The sequence below is a fragment of the Lytechinus variegatus genome, chromosome 3 (assembly GCF_018143015.1).
Source record: "Lytechinus variegatus isolate NC3 chromosome 3, Lvar_3.0, whole genome shotgun sequence".
In the NCBI taxonomy this organism is placed as follows: domain Eukaryota; kingdom Metazoa; phylum Echinodermata; class Echinoidea; order Temnopleuroida; family Toxopneustidae; genus Lytechinus; species Lytechinus variegatus.
Window position 1 is genome coordinate 22,691,525 of NC_054742.1, and position 26,260 is coordinate 22,717,784.

The window sequence follows — 26,260 nt, forward strand, 5'->3', positions numbered from 1 at the left end:
GATGAAGAAGATAAATGGAAGTGGGTAAATTCTGTGTTAATGTCTAATTAGTTACTAAGTCAACGCAGGTGCCTAAAGGCCCTGAACAATCAAGATATGACAGAAACAGCTGAAATGTTTGGGTGAACATTTGTGTCTATTTCATATTCTACAATGTAATGTACATGTACACTGGTGCTTAGGGCCTAGACGGATCATGATTAATCCCTAATTATATGTTTAAATTTATGTTAATGAATAATGATATTGAATTTGTCAAAATTTGTCAAAGAATTCATAAGAGAGTTTTTAATGATATATCTTTTTTGTACAGAACAAATATAGAATTAGATGAATCACAGATTTGACAAGTTGTTATTTTTATTTTTTTTAAATGAAATGATTACTCCTGAAATCACTTCAGATATTTCAAGCCAGAGCTAACTCCCTGATGAACTGAATTTTGAGAGAAAATTTTTAGATCTGATTATGTACCCTGACATGCATGTTATTAGAATCAGCACTGCTAATCTGTGCACACAGCAATTCTAGCTCAGCTTTTGAATGATGGATGGTTGTACTGCTTTAGGTTATAATGCTGCCCTCTGTAATTTGTTTGTCTACAGGTTTCTCTCTGAATAGTTATGGCACATGAGAGTAATTCAACTGCGCGCAAAGCATGCTGGACAGGCGTAAGTAAAGTTCACATCATGACTTTTGTGATTAAAATAGTTCACTAAGAATAGACAAAATGTTTGTATATCAAAATGTAAATGATAGAAACAATGTCATGTTCATACTCTTTCATAATTAAGTCCTGTGAGGAGGCTACACTGCATTTTTTTCTATTTAATTCTAATAATATTACTCAAGTTTCTGGCAATGAACTGGCTGAAATTATGGTTAGACTTATTTCAGGCCATTTAACTTTTCATTGAGCTAGACAAATACCTGATTAACATATCAAGTCTTAATGTACTGTTTATTGTGACTAATGTCAGAGAATTAAAGCAAAATTTATTGTGGGATTGATTTTTTGATGAGCTATGATTTAACACGTGAGTGAATGGGGGTCTGTAATACTCATGTGAGCCCTATAGAGCGACTACACTTCTACACTGTTGTTGCGATGGCTGAGCATCATCTGCTAAATTAAGCGCAATGTATACAGGAAATCTGCATAAACCATGGATTCAACCGTGGATTTTCAAAACTACCTTTGTGAATTCGGGCCAATATGTTTCAGTATTTGACTGCTATTGTGAATATGTGTTTTTTTATCAATCACTCAAGTTACGTTTATTGGCCATACGTGGCTAGTTTTACTTGATCATTGCTACCTGGTTTTAAAGTGACATTCATTGAAAAGTAACTTTGAACCTGCCTTATATTTAGCCCTTATTATTTCCTCATAACCAAATCATGTGTTTTCGGCACATGGTGTATACAGTAAGAGTTATTGTTTGACCATTAGTCTTGCATTGGGAATTCCTAAAAAAAAATCTTATCTAAAAGAGACCTTTGAAATAACAATGAAAAAAAATCTGTCAATGGAGAATGATTAGAATGTTCAAGTCTAGAGTTTCTGTGTGGTCAATGCAATGGAACTATTTCTTTATTTTCTTATGTTCTTGAAAAGTGAACCAGAGAGAGCCACATATAACTGTTGACCAGATTGATCATAGTGGGGGAATGATTAATACTAACATTTTATTTAATTCAAACAATCAGATAGTTATTCAGAGACCCATCGCTTGCCAGACATAGCAACAAGTAATTTGTGCAATATGGATAACAAATGTAAATCTAAAATCCTGGTACACAGATGTAATTGTAAAAGGCACCACAAGCATCTTTCATTGTCAATACTCCCATTGGCAAAACAATGTGGGTGCTGAAGAAAGCATAACACCTTTATAGCAGATTCCTGCTGTCTCTTTGAATAGAACTATTTAAAGTGGCATGGTATTCCATTCCACTAAATTAATGAATGAACTTGAAATTATTGGAATCCTGTCTTCATTTGTGTTGTTACATGTAGGTCAGGCAGTCGTGTTGCACAGGGAAATGGTACATATTGTTCTTAAAGGGGTTGACAAGTTTAGTTTTAAAAATAAAAGGAATGAAAAGACGTACAAAAAATACCTTGAAATAATGCAACAGATCTTGATAATTTTGAAGGTGTGAAGATAGATTAATTATCATTTCACATCTCCCTTGAACGCCTCCTTACATCATCCAGCCTCTCATTCTCAAGTCCGCGGCCTAATAAATATCACCTTGTGTGTCTCTCATTCGAACACACAATCCTGACACACGCAGCACACTGTACGTGTTTACCCCGAGAGCATAGAGAGAGAGAGGGAGAGACAGAATGAATTCTTGTTACCTCCACGCACCAGTGCTCATCTCTCCCTCCCTCTCTCTCTCACTGGCTAGCCTGATCTGTCATTCCTCCTCCTGCACACGATCCTGAAAGGAGCCTTTTAGTTATTACTGCAAGTCAATGTTTCCTCACTGATGTGAATTAGTATGTTTCGTTATATAGTGCCCGATGGAGGGAAACCTACACCAAAAAGAAAATTCAGTAAGTCTTTAATGTTCATTATTCACAGATTAAAAACCTTGCACATTATTGATTAGTTGTTTTTATTTGATGCCACATTGCGATGTGCTGCTTTACTTCATTGAAAGGGATTGATTTGATAGCAGAGATGCATTCGTCTGTCTGCATTGTAGCCAATGCATATAGTGGTTCATGGTACTACATGTAGTAGTGAATGTATTGAAATTGTGTTACTTCTCTTCTGAACGCCTGGATGTTGATAATCTTTGATGATGAATTATGTATTTATGTCCGTTTGTTACAGGTCTACCTGACCTTTTTGTTTAGAGAGCTTATTACAGTCTTTTCATGCCGACCAATATATCTGCACAGATATCTGCATCATTGTGTTGCTACATGTATATATGCTTATTTTTTTTCATTATCACTTGGTGGCTGTGGCTGCGGAATGAAGGGGGGGGGGGGGTGTCTGTGGCCCCATATTTATGAATTCATTTCGTTTATACATACTGCATGTCTATATACACAAATTAGTTATTAATTATTAAATAGTTTTTTCTTTCCACTAAAAGTAGATCCCTTGCTTCTTTGATGAAGGGTAAGGGCTGAAAAATAATTACATTGTAATAAGAAGAGTAAAATTCACCAAGCAAAATCCTGAAAATTTCATCATAATGTGATAACAAATTACAAAGTTATTGAAGTGAAAAATTAATATTTTGTGAAAACAGTAATGTGCATGTTGTCAAGAATATTCATTGTGTAGGCTGATGATATGTTGTGAAGTCATGATTATTTCCTATTTTCATTGTGTGTATGATTTGTCTCCCTTATAATAAATTAAGTTGCAGCAATGAATATCTCATACATTATAATCGGTTGTCAATCTATTTTTTTTAGTTCTAGGAGAAGAAAATTTGAATAAACATAATTTCAGTGAATGAAATACAAAAGAACAAGTTAGGATATGACATCATCAGTTTGCTCAATGAATATTCATGAGGACATGCATTAAACTGTTTCACGGAAACTATGCAAATCTTTAAAATGGCATTACTTTGTTATTCCTTGTGTGATATTGATCACATTTTCATTGGTTAGCTTATCTGATTTTTCTTCATCTCATCAAATTGTTTCCAGCCTGGATTACCCCATATGAAAAAGTCAGTGCCTCACTATTACAGGCACTATGGGTGCTGCTGAGTAGCCAGCAAGGTGACTTGTGTATAAAAACTCGTTTAGGGGGTGTTTGGAAATAATTTGGCCACGCATGTGTACAGCAATACATTTGACTCCCCCCCCCCCCCCCCCCCGGCGACCACTGCCTCCACCCAGGGACAGGGAGACCATCCCTGCTCCACCTAATCCTATTGCATGGTTGGGGGGGGGATCTGAACGGCTTTTGCTTCTGAGTGGAAATGAGTATCTAGAGATTCTAGAGTACTGAAATTGGGGTCTGATATAGGGGATTGTCAAAGCAGCACATCCCGGTACAGTGCCGCCAAAGCAGTTATTAATGTTTTAGAAATCAAAACACATACATTTTTATTTTATGAGTCGAGAAGTAGAAGTTTTGTACATGAATGCATTTTAAAACAAACTATTCCAAAGTTATATCCAATGAACATATACCAGGAAGTTTGAATATTGAGGGTTTCCTTGTACATGTGATTAAGAGTGAGCTGTTTCAGATGTGACTTCCTCTAAAGTGATGTTGGCATTTATTACCAAGCTCTTTAAACATATTTGTCTGGCCCAACCTCTAATATTGACATAGCATTGCAGAACAGCAATAGGCCTGGATCGTGAGGCTGATGGAGCAAGCCATCATTAGTTAAGAATGGTTGGTTAGCAACTGATGTGTGTTTACAAAAAGTACAGCCCTCTGACCCCAGTTTGTATCAACTGATTCAGTATCAATACCTTTTTGTTTTGCATTTCACAGTTTTCACAATTAAATTTCATACATTGGATTGTGAGCACGCTGTACTTTTTGTAGGCCTGGGACATTTTTGCACATCTGCATGATTAATGTATATTTTCTGTGATCTGTGAAATAATAAAATTTTAATAGATTGAATAATGGAGCCTACATGTATGCATGATAAACTCACCTGGATCAAGTAAATCTGGGGATCTCCTTGGTCATAATATTGCAAAAAATACAGAAAAAGAAAGGTTCTTCGAGGCTGTCAAGATGTTTTAGTCTTACCGGTATTTGTTTGAAACAAAATAGACTAAATTCTGTAAATGTACAACATTTTCTATACTTTAAACTGTATGTAGCCCTTGTATTGGCCTTTAGTTTAAGACAGAGGCTGAAAATGATCTATTACCATTCCTCGGAGTCTGTCTTAAAAAAATCATTGTCTTACATGGATGAGGATTAAGAAAACGTTTCTACAGATCCAAACTTCACTAGTCAAGATGCATGATACTGGGTTAATACCACTGCAGCTTTTGTAAATAATATTCTTCCACCATCCCTCATTTTAGTATCCTTATTTAGTGACCATATTTACAGCAGGTAGTAGTAGGCATGTTGAGGATTATATTTCCCTGAATCAGTTAACGTCAATAACCATCCATCAAATCTTGTCATGGAAGGGAGAGGTTACACCTATTTTTATTTGCTGATGATATTCCCTGAATTTACATCATTAACAATTTGTTAAAGTCAACATGATTAAATTGAACGCCGGATGTCCATCGTGTTCTCTCTTTGTGTATTTGTGCTTCAACTTCATGCATTGGCTTTAAAAAACTCTTGTGATACTGAAGAGTACATGACCCAACTTCATAGTGTGATCTTGAACTCCATAAAATCAATGCATTGCTCTGAATTATGAATGATAAAAGTACTTTTGTCATTCAAAAGTTTTTTTCTTCTATGATGTCCATATTGATATATCAAAGAAAGACTTGGTATGGTACATGTAACCATCTTTGTGATTATTGAATGGCATGGAGATGTCACTTGTGACATAAAAGGCCAAGGATGCAATTATTTCCATAGTGCTCTTATCACTGAGCTGTCATAAGGTATAGTCAATTGTAAAGTTGAGATTGCAGTGTCATTGTTTATCATGGTGTTGAGGAATGCCCTTTTGCTAGGGGAAGATCCATGTAAAACTCATTATTTTAACGCCATGATGACAGAGGCTTTAAACTTGTAGTATACCCCATTTATGAATTCACTGTCGAATAGTCCAGATTAGATCGGGATTTTTAAAAATGTGTTTTGTAAAACAAAATTACATTCATATTAATATTTCTTATATTTTACAAGTGCAGCAAGAAAATATTGGGGTACATAACAAGGAGGTTTGCATGCATATATTCATCATTGTTTATCAACATCCGGTTGGTTGTTGCTCTTTCCAAGTGACATTTTATATTGCATGGAAAATTTGATCAACTTGTAGAAAAAGATACCCTAATTTGTTGGATTCATAATACGATGCGCTATCTATCAGTTGTAGCGAATAGGCTGAAATTTGCATTGCATCATGGAAAAGTTGTTGCGTGTGCTAGCTAGTACTAAGAGTGAACGCATGCATGCGATTATTCAGTGCTTGCCGATGCGCCTCAACTGGATTTGCTGTTAACTAGGGTCCAGGAGGTAGGAAAAAAAATTTCCCACATATTTCTTTGCGAAATTTAGACTGTTTTTGGTGAATTCTTGCCATGTGGTTTTCATTTTTGTACCACTAGCACTGCCTGCTTCTATTTGCGATGTTGACCCCATGTTAGAAATCTTGCCTATTCACTGCGATGGCGCACCATTTGTGACCCCACCGATTTGCAAGTAAATAAAGAACCAGGACTTGATTTAGTGGAGATTAACAGCATAATGAGCATATTACCTTTTTCATTTTGTATGTGTTTTCCTTGAAAAGCATTAAACATGCAGCATGCCTGTATAAAAAAAAGCTACCCTTTTCACAATTTTTTTTTGGGGTCGTGCATATGCAGTGATATCCTGGTATTTTAGTGTGCCCCCCCCCCCCCTCACACCCATTCATGCTTATAAAGTACATTGGCTGTGTTGAATCTTGGAATGAATTCTGATATGGTACTTCCAGCCATGGACTTTGCTTCCGGATCTTTTGTCACCAGAATCAAATTTGTTCAGGAGTAAACTTGAATAAAATTGCTCAATCGAGCTTTAATATAGTTATTGTCAAGTACAAAAGGTCATTGTTTTCTTTTGTGTGTGGGCAGTTGTAAAATAATATTAGAATTCAGGAAATGTGAATTATAATGTGATAAAACTTTGTATAAAACTAGGTTTTGAAAGGTTATCCCTGTATTGTCTACATATCATTGTGCCAATGGCACCAGCCCTACACTGATAACTGTAAGTTATGCTGTTGTTTATTTCAAATTTATTTATGGATCAGTTTGTACTCATAGTCATACCTTGCAAGCCTCTTGCAAACTTTCAGGTTATCAATAACAATCTTTGCAAAGGATGGCAGAAAAATTAGGTGAAGTCAGTTTATTATCACTTTGGTTATCAATGCCTTACAGCAAAATCAAAGTATTTAAGTCTACTTAACAGTGTTCCTTAATCACTTTTATTGTTTTAAAGAGTTTTTTCTCTAAATCTTCTCCAGAATGAACTTTTAACTCTAACACCAATTACTCTGACCTACTTGACATCTGCTTTGAAACTGATTGTCCTCGTAAATACCCAATTTAAGTAACTTTATGTTTACCTAGTCTGGCTCTGTGGGGTATACTTCTTTTGTTGCATGTTTCGGTCACATCAAAGGTTTCTATGCATCAGGTAAAAATCAACAGTGCCTTTTAAATTGAAATAGGCCAAACCTTCAAATTCATTGATTTGGAAAAAGTGTGGAACATTTCATACCCCTCCCTGTTATGTTGAACAAGATATATTTACCTATGCTGAATTAAAAAGAAAAGGAGGATATGCTTAATAAAATCATGTATTTCAACAATGCACCAAATTCATAATATGTTAATTTCAATATTTGCAATGCAGTATAGTCCTATAGACTGACTAATGTCATTTGCTATGATTTTAATGCTGTGACTGACATGTTTTGTTCCAATCTTTGTAATGCTGAAATATAGTGGACCTAAATTAAAATGAATGAATCAAATAATTAAAAATAAAATAATAGAAAGTAATAGTAATATTAGTAGAATTGTCATTGTTGTGTGACATACACAGGTCTGAATATTATCTAGAAGATGTGGTAGTACACGTATGCGTAGATAGTGAGTGATTCATGATTTGGCCATTTTATGAGTGGTACAACAATCATATATCTCTGATCATATCCTAGGCCATGGTTGGTATGGGGTGGAATGAGAGGAATGTAATCTACCGACAAAGGTCAGAGGTCATATATTAGAGGGGATCAATGTTTCTGTTTGACTTGCCATCTACAGCTGATGTTAACCTATTCCATTTAAAAAAAGTGTGATTTTAAATCTGTTGAGAGTAATACTAGATGGTTTCAAACTGCCTCGATCATAGCAATCCCCATTAAATTACGAGGTTTTTTTAAGGCTAAAAAATATCCATTAATTATTCCTGCATTCACACCGCCCCAAAACATATCCTTCGGGATAAGTTCCTGAGGTTACGAGCATGCGCAGTATGGTCTGATAAGCAAGCAAGGCGCAAGATTCGAAATCCCTAGCTCAGCAGCCACCCACGCCGCCACGCCCAACTACACACTGGGCTAAAAGTTCCTGTAAATTGCTTTCACACTGCCAAAATACCTGCGACCTTGGAAAATCCTGTGAAAGTTCTTGGTAACGTTGACAAGTTCCTACTATTTAGAGGGTATTTTCTTTCAGGGAGATTTTGCGTTATTTACTTTCACGTTGCCAATATTACCTGGTATTTTGTGATCGGGGTAAATTTCCCGATCAGAAAATAACTGGAACTGATGAACTTCGAGTCGGTCTGAAACCAGCTATTGTATGAGTTTTCAGTTCCAACATAGAGATACAATCTCTACGGTTCATATAGAGGTCTATAGAGATCTAGTCCCATAACAATCCCTATGATATTATATTAATGAGGCTTGGGAAACTTTTTTATGGGTAAGAAATTACTGAAATAATTTTTTTTCTTTTACATGGTTAAGCTCGTCAGTACATTTTATTTTCAGTCTTTGTTTCTCTTCTGAGCATGAAATAGACTTGTATCTAGATCCATTTTTGCTTGGTCTTTCAACCAAAGCGCATTGTTCTACTATTTGATCAAGAGCTGAATCAGGAACTCATTTTCACCTACTGCAATACACTGGATGAATCTGGCTTCAGTTATAATCTCGCAACAAAACATACAGTTTGTTCTTGAAAAGTTAGACCAGTTGAGATACAATACATGGGCCCATAGATACCCCGTGAGACTTACTGGCTGATCTTCTATACTTTTCTTCCATATTTCTGTCATACATCAAACATCTGTCTCATCTTTTTAGATCAAAGGTCTTTCTAGTTTCAATATCTGTTCGAGAGTTACAGAGGGACACAACCTTATCGTTGAGGGTAGACTTAACAAAAATTATTCTTTCATTTGATTCTAAATATATTTTATATTATTTTCAGATGAAAATGAACATTTTATATCTCAAAACCCAAACTGTATATAGTTGATCCTACTTTTTTTTTTTGTTGGGGGGGGAGATGGAGACCCAATGGGGATCAGTGAACTACTTTTAAAAGTGCACTTTGGATTTCATTCAGGTTTTGTAGTTATATAAAAATATGAAAGGGGTCAACATTTTTAATGTCTTCTTTTCCATGCAGAAATACTTTTATTAGATTCTTTTCCATCCCAAATTTGACCGATGACTGCACCCTGTACTTTCAGCAGTATAAGATGGTGCACTGTAGTTAGACATGAAGAGTGACAGTTGTCCTACTTTTGTTCCAATCGATGACATTTCTGCTCTCCTATGTGTCATTTAAATCAGCATCCCAGAATTGCCAGACAGTTAATGGCCATTCTGACAGTCAAAGTCAGTCCTCTTTTATTTGCACTTCCTTACGAAAATACCTAGTTCTTGGCCTTAAAGGTCATTGTATTATAAACTCCTAAAGTCCTAATAAATCAAATATTGTACATGTACATATTTGTTAAGTCTACTATGTCATAGTTACTTGACCAAACTTGACCAGATTCAGGTACTGGGGTCCAGGAAGAAAGAAAAACAAACAATAGAAATAAAGGGACTACATGTATTGATTACTCTTCAGTATTTACTATCTAATTTGAAATTTTGCACTAGTTACTGCCATATATTATCCTATTTGAAGTTTTTGTTGTTCAAATTTAGATCCAGGCAGAAATGGAAGATGATTCACATTTTGCCATATTTTCATAGTACATTTGTTGGCCTACACATGATTTATTATTTTGATCAGATTAGAGAAAATTCTCCTTCCAAAAATGCAATGAGTATGATCAAAGAAGCATTGAAGGAGGAGGGGTAATTAATTCATTCAAGACTGTTTTAAATGTTCATTTGTTTTCAAAACTGAAAAGATGGCAAGTTAGAATAGACTTTTTAAAGTGTAGAATATACATGTAGTTTGGACATTGATTCATTGCAAACAGGAATGCCACATTGCAAAGTACTAGTTTTTAATACTGGATATGATTCTGAAGTGCTATGTCAAAGTCATCATTAATATAACACCTGCAGTGTGAAATATGTTGTTCCCTTCTAATCAATACTCCATCTTGAATGGGTTGAAGAGAGAAGTTTGTATAGCATGTCTCATCCTAAGTGACTATGAAGGATAATTATCCACTAATTAGTTACATGAAAGGCTAGATGTACTATCCAAGTATCTTAATTACTTTATTTTTCAATTATATTCAGGGACTTGATCTATCCAGCAGGACAGGTTTGAATGAGTATCTGTAGGTTTTTCTATGCTGATAGTCTAAGGGTGTGTTTATGCTTCCATTGCGAGGACAGAATCAGCGATTTCAAACGTCGATTCAAAACGCCGATCGTAAACTTGGTTCTAGGAGTGCTGTTTATGCTGAAAGGAGACACTCGAAGAATCCAAAGTATTTTATAATGCCTTTTTGTGGTCATCGTTGTAAAGGGGAAGTATTACTAATTAGATTTATAACTTCACTTTTCAAAATAGTCATTAGAGTTTGCAGAAATCAGCTCTCAAAAATGATTTATTTTCATGCCATATTTCTGCCTTCCATCGGTCCTCTTGCGAGCTCCAGCTGAGTGACGTCACACAATGAGCGTGAGCTGAGCTGACAGCAGCCCATTGAAGACGATCTTTCCAATCAGCGTTTTTTGCTCTTAGAATTGTTTATTCCTCACAAGATTGGTCTTGTTATATAGATAAAAGTTTGAATTTACTGAACAGTGAAATAAAGTGCACATTTAACGTATTTTGGTAACCGATATTTAGCTTAGAAACAATTTTTTTTTTTCAAGAAATATATTTGAATAAACAAAGCATATTTTCACTTAGAAATCACACTTGCGACAAATTGATATTATAATCAATATAAAGCATAGACATTCTTCGTCACGACTGAAAAAAAATCATGAAATTTCATTACGTAACAAAGTCAGGAACCACAAAATAACATGGCAATATCCATCGCGAAATGATTGAAATTGCAGTTGAATTGCCGAAACATGATTAGCCCACAGAGGCGAGCGGACTTTGTTTCATATATCTTAAAAGCCCACTTTAATGCAGGGAATGGTCTGTGGCCAAACGTGTTGGCCATCGTTTTGTCGTGTGCGAGGACCCTGGTTCAAAACTCGGGTTACATTGGGTATTTTTTTTTTATTCCTTCTCGTCCCTACCCAGCTTTTTTTTTCTTGTGAAATCCCATTCAGACCTGTATTTATCAAATCTTATTTAATTGCTGCTTTTGATTTTCAAGTTCTTGATTAGATTCTACTCTTATTTGGGATGGGAGGGGTACAGGATGAGTTAAAAGTCAAGTCCACATCAACTAAAAATCATTTGAATAGAGTAATTTCCCTTGCTGTTTTTACTCAAAACAGTCACAAAATAATGATATGCAAATCAGTGTTGTCACTCACATCACATTCATTTCTAATTTTTTTGTGGCATTTTGTTTTTTAATTCTTTGCAGATTTGAGTATAGGAATTTCTTCATCCGAACACAATAGGTTACATTTACGGAACTGTAACTCTAATGTTATTTGGAGGAATTAAAATCCCTCTGAAAATTTTTCAGAAAATAAATAGAAAATTAAATATCAAATCTACATGTCATGTAAATATATCAAACAACAAAATACAAAAGAACTTAGTGCGTGTGACATAACGGTTAGTGTAATTTGCACATCGACACAGATGAGCATATCATCGTTTTATAAATTAGGCAAAATTTCTCAATGTTAGAGTAATAATTATATAAATTTGAATCAAAGTTTTTATGAAATTTCCTGCAATATCTTATTTTTCTTTAAATTCAAATGAATTTTTGATTGTGTGGACTTCTCCTTTACTCTTAATGTAGGGAATGCATAGCAATATTTATCCAGAAACAAAATTGTCTTAAAATATGCAAATCTGTAATTGGGCACATGTTCACTTTTCTTTCATCCAGGCCACTTCCTCACACCCACCAGGCTTACAGTCTTAGAACAAAAAAAATGATGAACCATCACACAACAGCACACAACATTCAGTGCTTCACAATAAATATTTCACTTCTGTTCATACATGTACATGCAATAAATATTGTGGAAAACAAATAAAAGGCGTACCCATATTCAAATACCGTTTAAAAGGACAAATATATTATACCTTTCGAGAAAAATCAGCATGTTAGATATCTGATAACAAAACACAAATATGGGGCACTGCAAGAAACTTATGTTCCATTGCAAATCAAGCGTAAGTTTTAAATTCAAATTCAAGCGTAATAAGGTCGAGTTGCAATAGCAGTTCAACTACATGTACATGTTTGTCTTTAATCAAAGGACTTATCCTTGATTTGGGACGTGTGATTGATTAGAAAATTTCTTGCAAAATGCCCTAATAACATTAAAATTGTTTTTTCGTTTTAAGTTGTGTGTTCTTATTTTCGACAAGCTGTATTCCTGTCCAAGTCAATTTTTTTAGTTCTCTCCAAAACTGTGCTCAAAATCGTTTCCAAGATCGATAAAGATAAATTTTCTGTTGCATCATTATCAGTCCAAAACTTGCACCGTAGCTCCTGGAAAGAGTGACGAAAAAAATGGCTATATCCAAATCAGTAAGAGGACATGATGGAATCTCCCAGATTGAAGTAGCGAGCAGAGACCAGAAGTCACCAGAGTCAGCAAGTGTGCAGATCTGTGTGTAGAAGAGAGAAAAAATAAAGAAATAATTTAAATAATCAAATCAAAGTATGAATTTCATTATCTTGATGATTGACGACGTGCGGTGGCATGTAATTCCCGGTCAACAACAAATAATAGTAGGTTTAGACACCTGAAAAATTCCACTCAGAACACTGGTGCTCTACCTCAACGCTCAAGTGATGTTTGTGTAGGCCCCACTCTACTTACCGCTTAGCGGTAGTGAATCACTTGAGGTACGGTACTCTGTGTCATTACAAAGAGTGCATTTATCTTCATTGTTTTATGTTGAAGGCACTACGCATTCATATGTAGAAGCACTCTAATCAGAAAGAAACACCAGACTCTAGTTTTGGCCAGGAATCAGCATGATCAGGGTAACCACTGCTGAAAATTTGTCTTGCTTCATGACATCGGCATTATGGCGATATAATTCTGTGTATCTGGATGTATACGATACAGGGCCCTCCTGAGCATAAACGCATTGGGTACTAGACCTGTGTATAATAAAAACTTAAACATTTGGCCTTATCGTGAAAACATTCGGCCTTATCGTGAAATTTGGTGTTTGTGCGCTCGTTGTGTACAAAGTCAATGGGAGTGGATCACCGCCGTTGACGAAATAAACGGCAGTGAATGGACTGGTGACAAAAACTACGATAATGCCAAACATTCCTCTGAAACAGCATATTTTCAGCCATGGTCCATGCCAGTGCTCATGCTCCTAAATAATTTAATCGCCTGAGTCCTGACCAGTTTATTTAGAAATCTGACTGAAGTCTTTGTGAAGAAAAATCTGCTGGAATTGTGCAAAAACATTATTTCTAAAATAAATACTTTTTAATTTTAATAGTAGTCATGCCAAAATGCATGATTCTAAAATTATATCAGACTTGTATCTGTCATCTGACTTGAATGCATCGTCAGAACAAGTACAGACTACAGTTTCCAAACATGCTTACCTTGAATTTTGACTGGATCAAACAGTGCAGCGTAACCTGCATCGGCATCAAGTGAATGGGACCGTACAGCTTGGAATCAGAGCAACACAACGAAGACTGTCGAGTGGACAAAATCGGTCTTTCCAGTTCATAATTCAATAAAAATGGATAAAGTAACACAGTTCTGGTTCTCTTATAGTCTGAAGATGTCGAAATCGGATATCACAACACATGAAGAAAACGGTAAATTCGAAGAAAAATAGAGACCAGGAAGGTGTATCAGTGTATTATGCACAGAGAGATAGTGTGTAGTCGATCATGTGACGTCATTATTCTCGACTGTTTTCGATCGCGTGAATGTCTGCCTGGGGGCGGCTGGGGGGCTGAGAAGGGTCTCTATTAATTTCATTTCTTGCATTTCCACAACATCTGTAAGACTTTTTAGTGACATATTTGTGTATAAAAAGACAAGACCTTTCCATTCATATATTATTTGTCTATAATCATCTCTTTCGTGAATTTTCTTTGTGTGTATCCTTTAACTTTTCAGAGCAAATCATGATCACCAGCTGGCTTCGCATCATAAAGCGAGGTCAAATTGAGCGCGCCTCTTTTCGAAAGTTTTTTTTTCTGATTGTTGTTATTACGTGGAGATAACATGGAGCAATACGACTGTATTTGCCCGTGGATTTTCATCTCACCGAAAGCATGTACCAAATGACGTCATTTAAACACGTTTACGATCGTGGTTCTGTTTATACTTCCCCAGAAAGCCTGATTCTGGTCAAACGACATTTACAAACGCACCTTTTTGTGAGTTTACGATCGGCGTTTTAAAACAGCGTTTAAATGAAAGTAAGCATGGATGCAACCGTGTTTTGGACTAATCACGTTTTGAAACGCTGATTCTGGCCTGAAAAGTGGAAGCATAAACACGGCCTAAGTGTACTGCGTTTAGACTATGTTGATACTGATGTGGTAGTGAAGTTATGCATTAGATTGTGAATGTAAATAGCTCACATAATTACTTCAGAAGCAGTTTATATCATAAACATTTTTATTTCATTGTGGAATATACTTTTGAAAGGACATCCTGCCTACTTTTATTTTAAAAAACATTGCTGAAAAAATCCTTTCAAGATATTTGCTTGACAGCCAATATCTCGGAAATATATATTTTGCAATGAACTTTGGCTTTGTAAATCTGTTGCCACCTCCCCCTCAAAAATATTCCAATTTGTGTTGTACCATAATACTAGTATATGTAGAAATGTGCCTTGTACATGCAGAAAAAATGACCTTGATATAAGAATATTCACATTCAAGGCTGAATAGCACTATACATTTATACAATGTATCCAAAAAATCCACTAAAGGGAAAATTATTCAAGATATTAAACTGAAAATTGATATGGTAGGGCTGTGATTTGAACCATAGTGTTCTGCAATAAAAACACATGAATGTGAAGTGTTAAATATATGCCTTATAGTCATCAATAGATTATATCATCAATATTATGCAAGATGTATCTTATTTATTTCAATACACCACAATAACATGAGCCTTGATCAGGTGGAGCTGAAGGGTTGAAGACCAGCCCATTATTTACCAGTTTTATGAAGCAAATAGTAATTTGTCAGTGATTTTCACTTTTGACAAGATTCTTTATGAAACACTCCCCTGATCCCAAGAGCATGAATAAAATCCGAAAATAATGAACCAGTTCTCTTATGAAGGTGAAATTGGCTCACTTTACCATTCAAAACATAGTAAAATGTAATCTTGACCTATATGCAGAATAGCTAGCTGGTCAATTCACAGAGTAGGATCTATCCGATCTTGAGCACTTTACATTTCATTGTCCGTTAGTGTTTTGGCAACCAACATCAGACTAAAGCCTGAGCAAGATTGTAATATATGGACTTCAAGATGAGAGAAGACATGATTGCTTGCTTCATCTTATACATGCATGAACAGACTCTCCTGATTCTCCAAATGATGAAGAAGCACCTGCTGAGCTTGAACTTTCACTGCTGTTTTGACAGTTGTTAGATGACTTGTGATCTTTTGTTAGATTGTAAATTCTTTTGGGTGGTTGGTAGGAGTCCTCTTTTCTGCTAGAATGCAGGATATAGTTACTAGTATAGCCATACTACTTTAGTAACATGACAGAGATGAGAAGTCATTCACCCGCAGCAATCTTCCTCTTGATAACACCACTGAAGTTCCTCAATCACACCTATATTTTTACATGATATGACCCTCCTCACAGCCAGTCTCATACATTTCCTTGGTTGTACCAGTAGATTTATTGTTAATATTAACTTATTGAATCCATGGTTTAAACCGGTAGATCCAATGGTTAAACAGCTTGGGTGACAAAAATGGAAGCATGTGAATTAAAAAAAAATTCTGATATCCGTTCCCATTTGTAGAGGATAACTCCAAAACCCCTTAATAAACCATTAATTAATTTCACAGAAACCGTGAAAGTTGTTTAATCCCCCTGAAATATAAATTAGTTTTATCCAATCAGGGGATTATAGAGTAAGCATCATATCACAGCTTCATTGAAAGTTATATATTTACGGATAAATTCACTACAATACAGTAGTTTATTCGCAATCCTTTGATCATTACTTTCATTACCAAAAAACCTTCATCACACTTTCATCAAACCAATATCTGTTTCAGCAAGTGGTGATTAGGGTTTGTAGTATAAAGTAACAGGTAATTTATCGTTTGTGATGAGATGCACATATCTTCATTGTTGCTATCTCTCCCATTTCTGATTTAATTATAAATCCACTTTAGAGAGTGGGATGGTCAAGATCTGCATGGTCCAATTACCTGGTGTGCAATGCACCATGGGCGTCATGTGACACCAATCCATTATACAAAGGATTTATATTTCATTCCTGGAGGCGGTGCTTTCGGATCTGGATGTTTTTCTTGTGTTTGAAGCTGGATCATCTTTGCATGGAATTTTAGAGGCTCAAATGAAATCTAAGGGATCCAAAGTTAATCAAAATATTTATGACCTCTAAGTCCTTGTTTGGAATTATTTACATTTATGATTAGTACTTAATATCAGATGGAGAACTGTAATTTGTATTAATAGAACTACATCTAAGAACTGATAAATGCCTGTAAGAAGAACTTCTGAACAAATTGCAGCCATTTACATTTAAGGGTTTTGTACCCTTCAACTATTTGAGACAATTGCAACAAAATAAACTCTAAAAACTCAAAAGGTAGACTAATATGTTTTATTAAGCGATGTTGCAACATGCAACAAACAATTTAAGTAACTTAGCTCTGTCCAAATGCTTTTTAAGGAACAATACTTCAATAACATGAGTAATGACTTTTCTGTTTATTGTGTAATATAATCATCTTTCCTAGGTTTCTGTATTGAACTCCATTAATTCATATCATAATGCAGTATTTATGCAATATTCTGTGCTTTTATACATGTACATGGTTATTAATATTATGAACCAATTACTTTTCTGGTTTTTACAACCCTAAGTACATGTCTATGACCTTATGAGGGAATTGCTTGTTGTTGTTTGATTAGATCTCTGTATGACTGCTCTCTATCCAAATATTGGATTATTATATAATATTTAGTCATCTATAGAATTGTATAGAGTGCATATTGGTGTTCAGTCATGTATAAAGTGGAGGATGACAAAAGTAAAATAAAATTCTCTTACTGACTGACATTATCATTGTTATCGGTCTTTCGTATCTTGATGCCATGAAAAATTTCCATTCTTTTTTTTAGTACTAAACTTGCATACTTCTCACATTCCTCTTTCTCTATTTGAGCTTTCATCGTTGAACCTTTGTGATTCATCTCTCACATCTATTCTGTCATCAGATATAATTTGGAAGCCATCGTTATCCATCATCTCATTCTGTACCGCCAATACGATGAATAATTTTCATTCCATTACTGAATAGATATTTCCTTTTTCTCATCTGCCGATAGAGGAAAGAAAAGTGCAACTACCTTTGGATCATACAATGATAATAAGCCTTTCCCTGTAAACAAATTTCCAATTTAGCAATCAAGACCTGAAATTATTTCTTTATGATGTTCAAAGACATTTTGAATGACATAACAAACGTCATTCCTTTCCAGTTTCTCTTACTCGGCCTTCATCACAATCCATTTATGGCCAAAGATACTCTGATAGGAGTTGACATTTTGATACGAGAGCACATCTTGTGCAACTAATTCAATCCACTCTACTCTTGTCAAGAAACTTTTAAAGTAACATGCTGGGTTGCGCCAACCAGTGAAAATGGATAGCAAGGGATGCATTTATTGGACATCTGTGCTTTATTGAGAACATTCAAATACCCTATTCAATGTTGTGTTAAAACCTAAGTTACATGTATTTGAGATTTTTGAAAAATGATTATCTCAAGTATCACGTGAACTGCATGAATTAACAACAATTCATCTTCCTCTCTATTTTAAAAGTATTGGGCCTTTACTCATATTTGAATTTAAAGCATTTGTATGTTTTTCTTTAAATCTTATGCCAAGGATTTAAATGGATTGCATTGTTATCTCCACATTATTTAGGATTGAGATCAGAGATCATGAATTTAGATTTCTCATGTTTGTTATTGAATACTATGACATTAATCGATCTTGAATTTATGAAGTCTGGAAATAACAGCTTACATGTATAGATGGATCATGTCTCAAAACATGCTTGACCTGGTTTCCATTATTAATTTGCTCTTATGGGAAGTTCAATGATTCAGTGTTAATATCCAAAAGAAAATATTTGCACAAGCTATTTCTCATTTTATTATGGATTTAGCTGTTGTTCACATGTAGGCCTAGCAGTGGATAGTGAATTAACATACACTGTCTATATCTATCTTTCAATGTATAATGAAGGAGAACATGATTTTATTATGAATGGTCATAATGTTTAAAAAATAAAAATTAATCTTGTTTTTTTCACTTCAGAAGGTAATACATGAGTTATGAAATTCTTTTTGAATCAAATTTAATGATACTGAATTTAATGATGTTCATTGTTTGGAATGATGCTAATCAGTTTCAATGATTTACTTTATTCAGAAATGTGAAATATATGCCTATAATCATGGTTGTATGCAGGGGGAGGGGGCAGGGGCACTCCCCTTGACATATTGAAAACTTACATTGTTTTTACTGAAAACTTTCATATAATCCACCAAAAATATGCACAAAATCATTCATATTCACAATAAAATGAAAAAAAAAATGTCAGTGGTATTATTTTCATTTATAATGCATGGTGAAAGAAATGCAATTTTGTATACCGCCATGGCTTAACATGAAAATAAAAGCAAAATTGTGAAAACAAGGACTTGTGAAATGAAAAGAAAAATGATTATATCTTTGTACCATTTCTTTTTATTTCTAGTTTTATATGTAGTTTACTACATATTGCACCTTCATCCAAGGTATTGAGAAAGCATTCATTCTGATCCTACAATACTGGGGATCTAGACTGGCCATACATGAATTGCCAATGTTCATGACTGACATATTTTCTGGTGATATGTGTTCATAAGTGAGTGGCGTGATTAGACGTCATTTGTAGACTCAGGATGACAGCTGTTTGCTTCTTTTACTCCCACTGGGAATGAAGCTATCTTGAAAGATGGAATCAGAGAATCTGTTTATCTGGAGGATTTTTTTCATGGATGGGGGATGTAGAGTAGATCTAGCTTATTTCTAGAAGGCTGCTTTCATTTCTAAATCTTTATGATTTTACGACATGCTTGTCAGAAGGCCCACATTTTTGTAATACCATTTCCTGTTTTTATTGAGAAAATAAGCAAAATGATATGAAAATTATTCGATTGGGCCAACATTATGGTTAATATATGTTCATTGTTCATGATAATACATACGTCTCAACTCCCTTAAATTGTATTTATATAATTTCTTTTCTTTCACGGAGGTATGATTTTATGGGTTCAGTTGATTGAACTTTTGATGGATTGGGGAGAAGAATACATGTCAGGGCAGGAAGTGTCTTTCTCTATCATGCACATTCCTTGTTCAAAGTTGAAACCCATACAAAACATGTAGGATGTGAATCATCTTGTCAGACTTTCTAGCATCATTTGAAAATAGTGGAATATACTTAAATTTTAGTACATTTCATTACTCTTTTTGATACATGGTACATCAAAATTGCTGTCCAATATTTGATACCCCCCCCCCATGCCTCACGATTGAATGCCGCACTCCTAACATTTCATGTGCGTTCCTGTGTCTGGGCAAGTGTCAAGTTTTTGATGAATGCATTGTAGGCCTACATCATAAATATTGGCATGTATTAGCATGTAACAGTGAAAATTGTCTATGTTTCCCCTTCATTGGTGTAATCTCCAGGCAGTCGTTCAAATCTATGCAGATATTAAAGATGTATGGTTTCAATGCTATTAATTATAGCAAGCTTAGAGAGAGAGAGAAAATAACTAATTATTTTTGCCTTCCCCTTTTCAGCCTCCTTTCTATTGAAATTAATGCTCCATGGTCCTGTGTCTTCTTCAATACATCTTCCAGACATGTATTCCCTGGGCAATTCAGAATATTAAAAAATACATAATCTGACGCTAGCACCATCATGCCAAGGCTTGAATGTCTAACACGAGCGCTTCCTTATTCATGTGTGCGTTTTCTTCCCAATCTCAGTCTGCAATGTACTTTTTAACACCAGGATGCTATCCTGAATGCCACATTTTCATGACCCAGTGCCGCCATGGCCAGATGCCTTTAAATGTATTGTAAATTACAGCAACCATTTGATAATTGCATTGCCAGAATTCCTTTTGGGTGTGGGAGTTGGCTCACTCCCTCTGCATTCTTGTCATGCAATTGGAAAGATACAAGAATTACCATGCAATTGTTCCATTACAAATCCAATAATGAGACTGATGTAATTTATTTCTGGAAGCTTAAATATACATGGCTGTGAATTGAAAGGATCTGGAGGCCGATAGACATTCATTTACATGGATGTTTTACATGCAATTTAATACACATAAAGTCATTGATAATCAAACGATAGCATGTGCTAAATTTATTAGCAAAATCGTGAACATTTATGATTTGTTTTCATAAGAATTGGGAAAGGTTCAGTACTTTTACTTGCATGACTTCTTTCTTTTTCCCTTTCATTCATCATACTTTGGTGATGACATTACTTCGTGATTCTGTCTACAGTACTTCCATCTAGCACTCTTACAAATTGTCTGTGAAATGCACTCTGCCCCCTGGAATAAATATTTACATGTACCTGGTACATGAAAGAGAGAAGAAATCTCATTTTTAGGTCTGTGGTGTATGGTCTCTGAAGAGTGGGAAGAAATCAATAATATTCCATGCTGTGGATTTGAAGGCCAAACAATGAATGTTATTTTTAAAGGGTATAATCACGCATGCCGTATTATGATTATATGTCTGTCTGAAGTATAATTTACAAATTCTCCAGCATTGAAGTCATGTTGTATTATGTAATCAATTATTGCTGGTTTTTCTGAAGACCCTTATTTTTTTGTCAAATGGAATGAGCACAGAACTCGAATTTTAATGGTTTAAATACAAATTACATTCCAAGTTGTAGATTATAAAGTTAGGATTATTACATGTGTGTGGTGTAGAGATCCATTTTAATGCAAAACATCTTCAATTGGTGACATGAATTGTATAATGTATACATTCCTATTCAATTCAATTCAAAATGGTTTATTTAGATAAAAAACTTTCATCACAGCACAGAGCCGAATTACAAAAAGTTTTTACAATATAAAAGATTGAAATCATAAGGAATAGACAGAGTGTGGCATACAACAAAAAAAAAGTAATACAATAAAAAACAAATATGGTACACAAAGAGAAACTTATAAGAAAAAATGTGTCTAATATGACGTTAGCATCAATTACAAAAATCACAGAACTAAAACAAAAAATACAAATTCATGTATACTTTTCTAAAATGTCCCCCCTTTTTTTACAAAATCAATCTTTATGAAGATGAAAATTCTAGAATATGTTACATGTAGGTCCTGCTTCTAGACAATTTTCTCATGAAAAGTCTTTGTTTCATAAAAAGAAATGACTCATTAAAACATGGAACACACAAATACAAAGAATTACCATTATTACTCCCGAGTCCTAGTATCATAGAAATTCTGAAATATAATTTTCTTTTTTTTTCATCCAGGAAGCACTGAGCCAGAGAATTATGAGGTGAAGGTTGATAAAGAGGAACTCAAACAGAAACTTACTCCTTTGCAGTACCAATGTACACAAGAGAAAGGCACAGAAAGGTATTGAAACATCCTTTTGTAGATTGAAATGTATTGCTCATATATATATATATATATATATATATATATATATATATATATATTGGCTAAAGCTCCTGTCGTATGAATAGAAGTGATGTCAATTAACCATGAAATTCATTGCCGACTATCAAACAAACAGATTTAATTATGTTTACTCAGGACTTAATAGCGATGTGTACTCATCTGATTAACTTAAGTCAGAATATCAAATTAATTTACTTTTTGAAACTACATGTATGGTTATTTGAAAACAGTTGATAAATCCTCCAAACCCCCTTTTTTCTTCGAAAGAAAGAGATGGTATTGAATTTATCTACAGTATACATTAGAAGTGTATGGTAGCAATACAGATAATCATCTCTCGGCAGTGAGGAGTCAGGAGTACCATTTTTAGTGTAAAATTTTGGCATTTCTTTATGTGAATTTTTGTAAAAAAATCAATTATACTGGTAAACTAAACAGAGTTAATTGTGTATTTGCATAATTTGTTAGTTATTGCTTTATGTTTTCCTTCCTTTTCTTCCTAAAGGGCATTTTCTGGTGAATACTATGAATTGAAAGATGATGGAAACTTCCACTGCGTTGTTTGTGACAACATCCTTTTCAAGTAAGTGCCTCATCTATATAAAAATTGAATATTTCAGAAAAAATAAATTTGGAAGAGAACAAATAATTCATTTTGTTGTGTATTGAAAGGGGTTGAGATGAAAGTGATCAATTTAGAGTGATTATTACAATGGTGTAAAAAAATACATGTAGGATATGTGATTATTGTGAATTGTTATGGTGCAGAAAAGGGGAAGTGTTTGTGAAATCTATTTTGATATGAAGGATTAGGAATATGTTTTCCTTTATAAATATTAATGAATTGTATTCTGTATGGCAGGTTTATGTTATAACATTTAAAATTTCTGTGCCGGATGTAAGTGAAATAGCAAAAATATTTTTCAGCCTATGAAATGTAACTTTTTACGATTTGAACATTGCGACAGCTTGTATGTAATGCAAAGAGTTTTTATGTATGATTTATAAAGATACATTTCAGTTCAACTAAATGAATCGCTCATATGAAACATATACTCTATGAACGGTTCAGTTCAATATCAGTTTACTTTTCATTAAAACCATTCAAATTATACATCCATAATAGGAAGAGTCCAGGTATACATCTATACAATAAATAAATCAAATACATGATGAAGTAAGATTATAACTAAGATTAAATAAATGGGAAAAGGGAACTTGTGTAGAAAGCTTTATAAAACTTGTCAACAGATGAAACCTTTTTAAAGACTGTTTGAATATCATGTCATACCTTTTTTTGTTACAGGTCTGATGATAAATTTGATTCAGGGTCAGGTGAGATATTAATTGTTATGTCCTCATTTGTATTAAATTATAAAAGAAATTTCAGGAAATTCAATTTGTCTGAAAATCTGCAATATTCAGTGGGAAATTGTGAACATACAACATAACCCAATTCTTATCTTCTCACAATTGACATCTATCATATATTTGGCTTACATCAGTAGGTTATATAACGCCAGCTTATGAACTTCCTTTGTGTTTGAATATACCAATAACCCATTTCATAACCCGACACCCTACCCCTATGGTGTCTTAGAAATTAAGATGGGAGCTCTCCTCACAGCAAGGAAATATCTTATCAGTGTTTAATATTTCCTGACAAAAATATGCAGCAAATTTCTTTACAGGCCCCTTGCACCATCTGATATCAAATAAAAGCTTTTTAAATTCCATAAATTGCACACACACAAAAATTATCTGGATTAAGATCCTTTTGGCATGATGCCATTCTAGGAATGAAATGTTTCCCAAATGAATTCAGTAATTTAAAACCAAATGTAATTTATGCAATTTGCTTATAAGTTAGCAGAAAATTTAATCTTATAACAAAGAGTCAAATCCAAAACAAAATACTCTTAGGCTCAAATACACATGTAGGTCAATTTGAAAACCATCGGTTGAACCCATGGTCTGTGTAGATTCCTTGTATAAATTATGCTTATTTACCGCGTATATGAAAAATGTCAAATGATGTACACACTTTTGTCACAGTGTGCAAAAATTGATGCCTGTTGCCATGGTTATCCACACTATTTTATTCATGAGTCCACTGTTTTGAATTAATGAGTCCACTCTTTAAACAGTGGACTCAATAATGAAATAGTGTGCTTAACCATGGCAACAGGCGTCAATTAGGTGCAATGTGATAAAGTCATGGATCAGTATTGGACACCAGTATACGTGGTAAATTAATAAGTTATACAGGAAACTTGCTCTGAATATGGGTTAATCCAGTGGGTTTTTTAAAACCACCTTTGTGAATTCTTGCTTTAGAGTTTTCCACAATTGTTCAAATAAAGTGTTTTTTTCCTTAAGTTTATTTGTTTTTGTTTTACAACAGGTTGGCCTTCATTTTCTGACATGGCATCACAAGGCACTGTAAAGAGTAAAGAAGATTATAGTCATGGAATGCATAGAACAGAGGTGGTATGTGCAAAGGTAAGGGATTGTAATATACAGTGCGTATGAAAAAAAAGTTTACACTTATAAAAAATCATGTAAAATTATACATTTGTAATATCTTGAATATTTTTCCACATTTTAACATTGGTACAGATCGATTCAAGCAATGACGATAAAACTGTTGATTTTCATGTGATAATCATTGTCAAGCTTGGAAAATTGTGGAGAAACAAGTATTAAATAAAAAATGAAATGTAAACTTAGACTGATATAAACTTTTGTTCAGATTTAGTTGTCCTCAGATCCAGCTGGCACAAAAAGGGTAAAGGCTGTGCTTTAAGTGTTGAAATTTCAATTTGGGTGGCAAAATTGTTGCAAAATGCTTGAATGTATCCAGGCCTCTACAAAAATTTTTTTTGTCACTTGCCCTGTTGGGCAAGTGATGAAATAATTTGCTTGCCCGATAGAAAAAACTGCTTGCCCAATTTTTAAAATAATTTTTCATTATGACGGCACTACTCTTGTTTTTATTAAGGTATACAAAATAACAATTGAGAATCATGTCCAGTATAAAAGAACACACATTGAAAAGGATATTTTCAGCAACGTAGGCCTAAGTCTTTACGTTTATTTTGGAGAAAAAAAATCAATTTTTTATGGGTATTTAAGGTTTTAAAAAACCCTTCAACAAAAGTTGCTAAAATTTCATATTTTGCATCTTTAAATCCATGAAATTGCTTCCTGCGTACCATATTTCCTTAGAATTGCTTTCATTTACCGTAGTTAGAAAAGTAAGAAAGCCAGTGAAAAATGTTCAGCTCTTTATTGACTCGGAAAAAATTATTTTATCATCAAAAGTGGAGTGGCTAAAATTTCACATTTTGCATCTTTAAATCCATGAAATGGTCATTTATTTTCCATATTTTCTTGTTTAAAAAAAAATATTTGGAAACCATCAAGTCTTTTCTTCATAATTTTATGATGTTCCACTCTGTCAATAATTTTATCTACATGTTTTCACATGCTACTTTTTTTATCTATTTTGAGGAATACCTGTTCACTTATTAATGAATTATTACTAACATTGTTTAATATTGTATGATTTTTAAGTAATTTCTTTCACTATGCTTAGAATCTTGGGTGTGTGTGTGTGTGTGGGTGTTTGTGTGGGTGTGACTGTGAGTTGAACTTTGATATAAAATATCTAATTTCTACTTCGCCTATTCCAGTACAATAACCTGTACTCGGCCATGTAATAAAGGCCCACATACCCTAACTTTTCCTGAAGTTCTTTGAAAACGCAGACTTCTACGAAAATTGCATTTCTCCATGGGGGAGTCTAAATTTGGTGGGAATGTATTCATTAATAACTTAAATATACATGACAATGAAGAAATCATCAAACTTTATTGGAAGTTTTGAATAATATACCCGAAATGTAAACTCTGTCTGAAACAGAAAATCACCATCATTGAGGCCTTTACTGAGCGAATTGTCCCCCAGAGCTCTGGCAGAGAGACAGAGCTCAGACTGGCTAGCTAGTATGCGC

General features: G+C 34.2%; 1 protein-coding gene across 2 annotated transcripts in view; it reads left to right on the forward strand.

The window, feature by feature from the left end:
• Positions 1 to 643: 643 nt before the first annotated feature.
• Positions 644 to 26,260, forward strand: part of LOC121410527 (peptide methionine sulfoxide reductase MsrB-like) — a 30,249-nt gene continuing 4,632 nt past the window's right edge. The window contains exons 1-5 of one of the 2 annotated variants that reach the window (XM_041602679.1): positions 644 to 671; positions 22,095 to 22,200; positions 22,751 to 22,828; positions 23,552 to 23,580; positions 24,650 to 24,747. In XM_041602679.1, coding sequence (XP_041458613.1) covers positions 659 to 671; positions 22,095 to 22,200; positions 22,751 to 22,828; positions 23,552 to 23,580; positions 24,650 to 24,747 — 324 coding nt within the window. In that variant the 5' untranslated portion in view covers positions 644 to 658. Of the gene's footprint in view, positions 672 to 2,291; positions 2,567 to 22,094; positions 22,201 to 22,750; positions 22,829 to 23,551; positions 23,581 to 24,649; positions 24,748 to 26,260 lie in introns of those variants that run through there. The other variant, XM_041602677.1, reaches the window with a different exon arrangement.